This window comes from Ammospiza nelsoni, chromosome 8 (assembly GCF_027579445.1).
Source record: "Ammospiza nelsoni isolate bAmmNel1 chromosome 8, bAmmNel1.pri, whole genome shotgun sequence".
Taxonomy (NCBI): domain Eukaryota; kingdom Metazoa; phylum Chordata; class Aves; order Passeriformes; family Passerellidae; genus Ammospiza; species Ammospiza nelsoni.
Genome location: NC_080640.1, coordinates 19,749,799 through 19,760,832, shown reverse-complemented (window position 1 = coordinate 19,760,832; position 11,034 = coordinate 19,749,799). Strand labels below are relative to the sequence as shown.

At 45.3% G+C, this 11,034-nt stretch overlaps 1 protein-coding gene across 1 annotated transcript in view; it reads right to left on the bottom strand.

Moving 5' to 3' along the window:
- Window positions 1-2,981: 2,981 nt before the first annotated feature.
- Window positions 2,982-11,034, bottom strand: part of TLL2 (tolloid like 2) — an 85,472-nt gene continuing 77,419 nt past the window's right edge. Inside the window, exons 17-21 of the mRNA XM_059477362.1 lie at window positions 10,120-10,245; window positions 9,179-9,306; window positions 8,159-8,372; window positions 6,884-7,134; window positions 2,982-5,737 (exon numbers count right to left, since the gene is read on the bottom strand). Coding sequence (XP_059333345.1) covers window positions 5,603-5,737; window positions 6,884-7,134; window positions 8,159-8,372; window positions 9,179-9,306; window positions 10,120-10,245 — 854 coding nt within the window. The 3' untranslated portion in view covers window positions 2,982-5,602. The remainder of the gene's footprint in view (window positions 5,738-6,883; window positions 7,135-8,158; window positions 8,373-9,178; window positions 9,307-10,119; window positions 10,246-11,034) is intronic.

Below are 11,034 nucleotides of genomic sequence, written 5' to 3'. Positions count from 1 at the left end.
TTTGAGCTATTATTTAATTTGGGTTGGGGCAGTGCCCACATTGGCTGCTGCACTGCAGAGTAGGTCTGCAGAGCCTGTGGCCAGCACCCTGTGGGAAGGGCTGTCCCTCCTGGGCAAGGATCCTGCCTTTGTCACCCACTGTGCTCACCGCTGCTGCCTGCAGGGAGCTCCAGAGCAGCCACAGCACACCACAAGTTGGGAAGGCTCACGGTGCTGGAGGGGAAGGGTGTCCTGCAGCCTGTCTGCCTAATGAAAAGAATGCATTCATGCTTTTTGCAGCCTGTTGCAAGGAGGTCACTTACCTGAGCATTGGAGACTGCAACCAACTCTCTGGCACTTGTTTTCTACCATCAGTATCACTGCAGGGATTTAGATGCTCTTTATTAAAATGAATTCATTTAGGAAAAGGGTAGTGTCTCTTATTTTTGCCTCCAGCTACAATTTGGTGCCATTCTTTCAGTAAGAGGCCAGATGGTTTTAATAAAAATATTCCACCACAGATTACTTTCTCCTGGGCTTCTTTGTTCCTGTGGCCTTTGGTTGTGTCTGGATGTTCAGTTTGTTGTGTTTGTCTTGATCTTCATTTACATAGATACTTCTTGTCCCCTGCATCACGGTCATACAAAAGTCATAGTGGCAAAATATAATTTCTGTGTTTGGTTCTCACAAGGCACTCAGAGACCATGTGAGTACTGCAGAGAAAACAGTGTGCAAGAATTCCCACTGTGGCAGAAGCTCTCTGGCCACATTCCCACCTCCCTTTGGAAATGTTTAGAATTACTTTGATAGAGATATCACATTTGCCCATAGCTCAGGTCCATCCCTCCTTGTCCCTCAAGTTTTTCCCATGAGGACTGCAGCTCTATTGCTTGTGTACTCTAAAACAACGGCAAACCATTGCTGACTGCTCATCTGGGATTGCATCTAATGGACAGGTGTGCAAGCAGAAACAGCAGTCACGTATGAGACCCAGGCATGTGGGGAGGAGATTACCTTGAGGTTTCCATTAGTCTAAGGCTGCCCTTAGAGTCAGTTCTGCAACCCAGCAGCATGTGTGCTTTGGTCAGAACAAGTTAAAAACAGCTTACATCTGGAGGTCTTGGAGGGGATGATTCATATTCATGTCCTTCCTGCCCCCTGGCATGCTGATTCATCTGAGGCAATGAACAAAACCATGACAAACAACATCTTTCAACAATTCACCAACAGCTGCATAAGAAGCACAGGGCAGTGAGAAAATGTTCTCTTCCTAAAGAGCTCCAGAACACAGAACATGCTCAGGGGATAACCAACCACACAGAGGATAATATTTGGGATAATATTCAACATATCCTAAGCTGGATGCAATAATGCTGTGTCATTTGGAACAATGACAGCATCCTCTTGACACCTGCTCACGAGAATGACCTTGCAGAGGTCTGCTTCATAACCTAGGGCACCAACCTCCTCTTTGCTCCAACTTCCCTAAGACCCAACAATAGCTCCAGGACAGAAAGGCTGAGGGCAGATGCTAAAATCCAAGCAGGTATTTGAAACCATCTCTTGCATGGTAAGGAAAGGCAGAGCTAATGAAGCAGTGAATTTGATTGCTGTGGTTGGGGCAGAGAACGGGAGGTTAAACACTCCCATGGAGCTTTCCAACCAATAGATAGATGGTCCAGTGCCTCACCTCTCCTCCTTTCTGATCTCTCCCTGCTACTCCCATCCAAAGACCCAACTTCCACTCACCATTTCATACTTCTCCATGGAAAATCCCTGCATGCAGTAACAGCAGACTAACCAATGTCAGGGTTAGTGCTCCTTTTAGGATAAACTTCTTTTCCTGCTAACACATGCAGGACCTGCAAAGTGGAAAAGATGGCATTTTTCTTGGGCTGACTCAGACAAACTGGCTAGGTCCCAGAACATCCAGGCTCTGGCACACACCTGGGAAGCTGGGCTTCAGGGGACTGGAGCCTCCATATCTTCTCTACCAGCAGCATGGCAAATCAGGTAGCTTCTTGCTCTAAGACTGCACTTACAAGGCACAGAGGGGAATCCTGCTTTTGCTTTCTAAGGCTACTACCTCCTCTGCCAGCATTTGCTGGAAATGCCAGGACAAAGTGGAAGATTTCTCCTGGCTTGATGCTGAGACCAATGAGCCTGTCTGGACTGAGGTATGATTCTTTGTCTGAAGTAAGTTGTGCCCCTGGGCCATGCTGCGCCATGGTACTTGGCTGCAGAAGGCTACATGGGGATCCTTATTCCTTACTTCATCTCCTGCTTTGCCTTTGGGAACAGCTGAGAGAAAATTCAGATACCATGAAGGTTTGGGTAGCTGTGACACACCACAGCACTGTTCTGGGTAGTGGAACATTAATCAATTAGGTGTGTGCTGGGGAAAGAACTCAGACATGGTCCTTAGCAAGCAGGGTAGACATCAAGCAGTGGACAGAAAGAGGAAGAAAAAGCATCTTAGGTGCTGCCTTAGCAGCATTTTGCTGCCACTGATTGTGGACTAAAACTTTGCGGTAAGGAATATCTACCTCACCCTCTGGTCCTTCACACAGGAATTTCAAGTCTCAGGGTCTTTGGCACCTGCTGCTGAAGGCCATGGGGTTGTAGTGTAGCGAATGAGCTGATCCTTTAAAAAATGCTTTCAGACTAATTCTCTGATCCCTGATATTTATCACTGCAGACCTGCATCTAGGCCCCCTGAAGTGTGAGCAACACATGGGACAATGTAGCCCTTTGGCTGGCCAACTTGTTCCTCTGCCCCACTTTCTAAATGCTCCCTTGATTGCAATAGCCAATACAAACCTAAAAGACCACAGCCATGTTCCTTCCTGGTATTACCTGCAGACCCAAACAACAGCTGGCAAAACAAGGAATGCAGTAAGAGAGTTCCTCCCCTTGAGGAAGTGGAAAATGTATGCATACAACAGAATGCACAACTGAATCCACAGTCTTTAATGAATGCAGAGATTTGTTCTGGACACAGGTACTTTTGTGATTGTCCCCACACCCTCTTCTTCTCCCCCTCTAAAAATTATTCTAGTTAGTGAAATGTAAAACCACACAAAGACCAGAATACATATTCACACATCAGAGGGTTTGATACTGTTTTTCTTAAGAAAATTTCACTCATTTAGAATTATTGACTGTAAAGTCCAGTCAGTACAGCAGAAATATTCTACATAGATCATTGGATGGAATGCACAGTACAATATTTGTGAACACACTGTCACAAAAGACATCTGGATGAACACTAACAAGTGTCGTAGATCTGTCAAACCACATTGCAAGCATGTGCATCAAACCAGTCTGGGTTGTATGGGAAATTACCAGAACATGGAAAAAAAGATGTTAAAGTACATGGGAACCTGCTACAGTCACTTTCCTCTAGAGTCACTGCTGCCACTAAAAGGTCAGGAAACTTGAACTGCTGCTTGTCACCTGAAACTTTGCTTCTGTTTCACAGGGATTGATGTCACACCTTTATTTCCAGACCTGAGTTATTGTAATTTTGCTTGAACTGGAGCAAAGAAGAGAAGGACAAACGCACACCCCATCTAGCAGAGCTTACTTCTCCAGACCTGCATGGTCAAACAGCTTGAGATCAGAGGTCTTGCCTGTAAAAAGGCCACAAAATTTGAAAAAATAAACAAAGCAGAGCTGAAATAAAGCAAACGAAAAAAACCAAAACCAAAACAGAGATAACATGATTTTATACAGCCTGCAATAAAGCTATAGTCCATGGTACATTTTTGTTCACATTACACTTATTAAGGCTTTGACTACTGGTCTTCTACATGCACATTTTATATACAAATAATCCTCTGTGTGTAGGCATAAATTACTTTACTTTTCTTGATCTAAGCAAGAAAATATTTTCATGCATTTGCTTCTCCTAGTATTCACAATACTTGGCCCATATTCTATTCAAGGATTTCTGAAGAGGGCTGGGTCTACTTATTATCCATCTCAAAAATGCCCTTATCTCCAGGAATGTTGTTTGTGTCAGACAGTGGCACTGGCCCCACACTTCTCCACAGTCATACACCAGAGAGGAGGTGCCGCTCCAAAGCCTGACAGCACAATGGTTATGTAAACATAGCAATCCTTGGATTATAAATACTTTATTAAAGCTAACATACCTCAGCTTTTAGCTCATAATTGCCCGTGAGTGCCTTAATGAAACATTCAGAATTAAGTATTTTTTTTCCTCCCATGTCAACTGCTCAGTTACAGTGGTTCCCCCAAAACATACTTTTTTTTTTTTTTTTTTCTGAAAGAAGCACCAAGCTACCTGTTAATTCTTCAAGCCTGTGGCTGCATAGCTCTCATAGGCAAACAAGAACATGTCTGAGCTTTATAACTCTTAAGTGTTCTAAGTCAAAGTTACCATCTCACTTGCAGCCTTGCTGTGAAGTTAAGAGACTGGGCCAGCACCAGTGACAAATGGGGAGGAAGCAGAAACCAGAAGAACTCTTCCATTTCTAGCCCCATGCCTGCAGGTTGCAAGTTTGACAAGTTCCCAGAGATCACCAAAGCTGACCTTAGCATGGCCTGTGTCCCTCTGCCTCAGGGACACCATGATTTCCCCTGCCCCAGTGTTTTCTTCAGCGAGATGTTCTGGCCAGCTGAAGTTGCAGAGCACCTCTAGGTTGTGGTAGGGAGCCCTGGGGAGAGCAGCTCCACTATGAAAAGGAAGGGCTCACAGGGAAGTGGTACTACAGAAAGGAAGCAGTGTAAAGAAGGCTGAGAAAGCAGGCATGGGTGGAGTGAGAAGGAGAGATTCCTTATTAAAGACAGGGCCTGGAGTGCTGCCACAGCCCTCTGAGCTGCCATGCATGGTGATATAACTGGGGCAGGCTGTCAACACTGAGCTTTGCCACCATCATACAGCTTTGCCTTGCATCTCACCACATTTCCCTGTCAGCCACTCCGCCCTTGCCTTGAGCACTGCATTGAAGTATTTCCATTCAACATATACCATGACAATTACTACAAACCAAATACTGTGTCCTCCTCATTCCCTGGAATCCAAGTAGCTAGAAGAGACTGTCCCTGTCCCCTGCCTTGCTCTCCACTCAACAATAAGCAAGACAGTAATAGAGAGGACAGAAAGAGTGATGCAGGCACAGCCATATGGTTGGTCTCTTATTGCACAGAGTAGTTGGGGCAGGTAGGGTGTGGCTCACAAAGTCCTTTGAAAAAATCCTACTGGATGTCTGTCCAAAACACTTGCTCCAGAAAACATGTTCAGACAGCTCATGTGGATGCTTGGGAAATGTCACCTAGAAACAAGATATGCAAGAGATGAAGGCTATTCTCAATTCAAGTTCAGTCTTCATTCAGCCCCATGGCAAGTTGTGCAAAATACAATGTTTATGCCCTGGCAGGTATGATTAAAACACAATTTTTTGGTCCTGGGTAGGTTAACAAGAAAGGGTCATGCTAATAATTGCAGAGGCAAACCTTTGAGACTGGATTTAGTTTTAGTTACAGAAAATAATGTACACTGCTTTTGGCCAAGTGCACAGAAGCTTTAAAAATAAAAGACAAAGATCACAGTTAAATGTCTCAATCTTCAGGGGAATATCTGTGAGGAGCAGTCAAACTATTTTTTCATGTGCAATGCATCCTGAAATTTGGTACTTATGTATCGGGCATGAAATCCTTTCTTGTTGATGGTGTCATCTGTATGGAATCGAATCATAATGGAATCCCCTGCAGAATAGATTTCTTCCAGAGGCTGCAGAAAAGGAAAGAAGACAGTACACAGTAGTCAAATATGGAGACTAAATAACTGTCTGCATCACGACACTAGAGTTTAAGCCCACAGTGAAGACAGTTTGGCCAGTAAACATGGAGACTTGAATGCTCAGTACCTCCTGCCCTTATCTGCCTTCCTAAGCACATTCCTTTGTTCTTTATGTTTGAAGACTGATGTCAGTCCACTCTACAACCCCAGTCCTTCCAGCTGCTTTTTTCACAGACCTCTCTGAATATTCTCATTCCAGTCTTCAGGTTTACTCAAATTTGTCATTGTCTTTTCAGGAGAAAACTAGAAATTGTTTTGCAGCTGAGGCTCTCCTGGGGTTCAGATAACTCAGGTACTTATCTTACATGACCTTTCTGGTTATGTCCCACACTATTGTGACCTGCTGCAATCTCCTTGTGCTTCCCTTTCCCAGCCATCTTCATTCATCAGCGTGCAGGTAGGTAGATTACTACCCAGCTGCCTTGAGCTTCTTCACACCAAGCTGCTCTGCCTTTATTTGCCTTGGTTTCCACACCATTTCCCCAGTTTGTGAGAATTTCTTCCACACACCTGGTCCCTGACTGTCTCTCTTTAAATTCAATAAGAGACATCTCCATTTCATTGCTGAAGGCCTAGACAAATCAAACACAGACCTTCTGATTTCAAAAACCACACACCATTACTCATGTTAGAATCACTTCTAGTAATGGGGATGCAGGTGACAGTTTAGGGGACAGCAGCAAGCATCACACAGCTCTAAGTCTCTCCACCGTTCACCCTTGCACAGCCACAAGACAACTTGGCTTGAGCCAGAAAACAACACAGGATGAAACTGGCCTTTAGAAGCTATTTCCCACATTTACACAAGACTGATGGCAGGTCTGGGGCACAGCAGCATGGCAGTCTCATCCTGCTGTACATGGCCCTGGGCTACAAAGGACAGTCAGGAAGAATTTTCCAGCCAACACTGTGTAACAGAAAATGGTCGTGATCTCCTGAGGAAGGGAAAGAAGCAAAACCCAGCCACAAAGCATTCTCAGTACGAGTTATGACAGGTGCCCCTCCCCAAAAACAGTATGAGGGTACTTCCTTGGCCCTCTCAGTGACCCCTCTGAAATCCCTGCTCTCATGGCTTACCCCCGAGCCACAGAAGCGTCCCAGACGGGGTGCAGTGCTGTCGTAACCATCGTAAATCTCCATGTAGTCGTACCCACAGTCAGCCTCCTCCTCTATCTCAAACATCTGGAATATTAGCTCCACCCCATAACCATCTTCTGCTACAATCACCCATTCACAGTTGGCTTGACCTGGGTAGTTGTTGTCCCCATACTGAGCATGGGAATACAGATCCTTAGCTTGTACTTCAGCCTTTAAGATCCCACCACACTCTGAAGGGAGAAAAGGACACAAAACAGTCTTTCAACGTTCTTAGTCACAACAAAGACTCATCCCACTTTTGGGTCAGTCATAAGCAGAGAAGACTTCCAGCTTGAAGTGCAATAGGAAAGGTAATTAAACACTGCACCAAACTACAATAAACCAGTGAATTCTACAGACACCCATGAATCCAAAGACCCACAGAGCTTAGAGGAACTTGGTTTTTTTGGTACAGAACACATATGGAAAGAGGTGATCAGTTTAGACTGTAGGACAGGGTTTTTGACACATATTCTGGGAAATTTTATTGTATTAGAAAAAAATCACTTTGCTCTTTGCATTTGTCCCGTAGATGAAATTCTGACCCCAAGTATTTTGTCAGCAGGAAGCAGAAGCACATCAGAAAACTGGTGACCAAAACAATCCTTTTCTGTCCACACAATGCACAAAAGTAGCCCTTTGTTTGTGTAGAACATGTGTGCTTTAGCAGAGCTTTCCTGCAGCCAATGAGGAAGACACTTCTTCACCAGTGTCACGTGCACGGCTACTTCGAGCATGTTTCATCTATTTACAGTGGCAGGGATTTCAAAGAAATGAATGTTGGCACAACACACCCACCTCTGGGCTGCACAGATAGGAGAATCAAGCTGTGTCATCCACAGCACAGCTCTGCTTCTACTACAATCAATCTAATGTGGGCCTGTTCTGAGGGTGGGCCAGTACATGGGCTAAATTGCATCACCTCCTTGTCCAATGGTTGATGTGGAACAAAAGGGATTATTGCTCAACCAAATACCTCAAATTAAACAAAAGAGCCTGAACAGGAATGTCCAATACCAAGAGAATTTGGAGCTGTTATGGGCACTGGTATTTATGGTATGACACTGGCAGCAGTCTGGGAACTGAATGTACACCACTTAAAACCTAGGCTAAGCTTATTTAGGAGCAAGGTGTATCTGTTTTTACCTAGTAAAAAATGTAGTGAGACTTGATGACATCTTTTGGCACTGGGGTATTGGCAGGCAACCAGCTTACCTGTGCTGTGCTTTGCCTGGAAACCTCTCCTTTGCACAGAAGCATCAGAGTAAAACCTGAGGAACATCTTGTTGGTAGAAGCCACTACAGGGTCTGGTTTCTTGCTGCCACAGAAGCGCCCAAGGACAGGTGACTTGCTGTTGGGCCCATCATACACTTCTAAGTGGTCATAGGCACATTCTTGGTGCTGCTCAATCTCAAACTCATTGAAGGTCTAGAGCAAGAATATGGAGAATTAAGACAGTTAATATGGAGAATTAAGACAGTAAATCTGACTATTTAGCATACAGTGAAATGCCAAGTGAGAAACAGATCAAATGGTACATGTGTCCCACTCTCCCCATAAACTAAAACAGAATAATTTACTTTCAGAGAAGAGTGATCTCAAGGTGGCAAAGATCAGAATTCCATATCAGTGTGCTGTGTTGCCTCAGTCTTGCTGCCTCACATGTGTGCCTGACAACAGTTATCAAATCCAAGCCTCATAACACTTATTTTTCTGGCTGGAAATTCTGCCCAGCACACCAGAAGGGCAGTTCTGTAACATCACTTCCACTCAGCACAGGGATTATTTCCCCCAACATATTGGCCATCTGCACAGCTTTGGGCATGTCCTACCATTTGCATCAGGGCATGATGTAAAATGGGCCTGACACCTCTCCCTCAGAGGGGCTGGGGGCTGGCTCAGCCACCACCTTATATAGAAATGGCCCCAAGAGAGTGGCTCACAAGGAGGGGTAGGGGTGGGAGGGCATTTATGCCATCTGTTCACGGAGGGAAATCCTCTACAGCTGTCATCTGCTGGAGCCTCCTCCAAGCTGCCTCTCCTCTGCCTTGTGTCCCTCTGAGATCTGCCCTTCTGCAAGCCAGGGCAGCCTCGCAGAAAACTCTCCTCCAAGAGCCCCAAACAGGACCTGAGGGCATCAGCCTCCCACTCACAGAGTGGTAGTGGGGAGTCACTTCAGCTGCTCACAACCCAGTCTGCTTCTTGCCTCACACGCCCGCTCTCTGGCTACTCACTACTTTCACTCGGTGGCCAGGTGTTGCAGAGATGTCCCAGGTGCACTCTTTCCGGCTGGGATACTTGTCAGGCCAGTTGGGACTGCTCATCATTCCCTCTGCACCACTCAGCTTGTGCTCACAACCAGCTTGGGAGAGAGAAATCGCATTGGGGCAAGTCTCACATGGCAACCCTGCAGTGTCCCACATGGTCCTCTCTGCCCACTGAGACCCTCTGCAGGGCAGAGATATGGAAGGCTTCAGTCACCAAACAAGACCTTTTACTATTACTCCATAGTTCTGGTGGGGTTGTCCTGTACTTATTTTGAGCTAACCTGGTGATGGGGAAAGGGACCATCTCACTCTCCTGGGCCTCATTAACCTAACCTATGTCCTCACACCCTAATCTACTCTCCTGCTCCTTCACCTCATCTGCCCTGTTGCCAGGGCCATAATGTCAACCCCTCCGCAGTGCTGGCTCCGGAGCTGTCTATCTCAGCCTTGCCTTGTTTTGCCAATTTGGAGAGCTTTATCAGCTCATGGAGAGGTCAGACAAGGACCCTAAACCATACACAGGAAAGCCATGGGAGCACACAGCAGGGATAGCGGTGCAGGAAGAAAGGTAGTTTTGGCATCAGCAAGTGGTTAGATCAGCCCATCCTTTCTCTTCTGACTCACACACAATAATTAAATGAAGCAGCAGTGACCAGTCTAATGATGATGTCCCACAACTGCTCCTTTTGCAAGTCAAATTTCACTCCCCACCCTGTCTGTTCCCTGTGGGCATATAGAGAGCAAGACTGGGGAATGGGAATGGTCCTATTTCTAGCCAGTTTTGCAGCTAGCTAGGGCTTTTTCACTGCCCTTGCTTGGTAAGCTGTACAAACTTCCTTTCAGCACAGGTAAACCAAACAGTGTTTGGAGTACCTTGGCATTCCTGAGGGCAGGAGTGGGGACTTTACCTTCTTTACAGTCATGGCCGTTTTCATGCAGCACGAAGCCATTTCTGCACTGGCACATATAGCTCCCAAAGGTGTTGATACATTCGTGCTGGCAACCACCATTGTCTTTGGAGCATTCATCCTTGTCTGGGCAGGATCAAACCAACAAATAGTGAGTTAACAGTGACACAACCTACCACAGTCACCAGCTGAGAGCCCCATACCCAGGCTGGTAGATAGCAATGCAAACCTCCAACTATACTGCTGGATTAGTCCAGTCAGCTTTTCAGTCCAGATCCTATTCTCTTCAACTGCCTCACATTCCATAAGATGTATCACAAATGTGTTCTATTCTATAATATAAGTTATTGGTAAAACACTCCTGTCTAAAAGAAATCTAGAGCAGCATCTCATTCCTTAACAATAGAGCCCAGGAAAATCATCAAACAAATTCACTAGCTGAGATAAAAATCTACTTCATATTTTCACATTCTTATGTGCTCTAGTGAGCCTCCATTTCTAAATAGCTCTGTCTGAGCACAAACAGCCAGCTGATGAAGAAGATCTAAAGTATGAGCTGCTCCCTAAAGCTGAAATATGCCTCAGTGGATCTTGACTCCTGTGTGTTCAGGACTATGCTTTCCTCAGTCTCACTTTCTGAGCATAGGATCTGCTCATGGTTTCCAGTCCACTTTAATGCATGAGAAGTTTATCTCTACTTTTTCTTGGGATAATGCTCTCCCTAGATCTCATTAAATTAATCTGTCTCTTCACTCCCAAACGTATTTCTAGATGAATCATACCCACCTCATCCTTCCTCCTGTACAATTTATTAAGGCAAACCCTTAGTCCTGATTCTACTCTGCACCTGTCCTAATTCAAGGCTGTTTTTTCTGATCATTCTCCTCAAAAGCATTAATACTCCTAGGCCTCTGC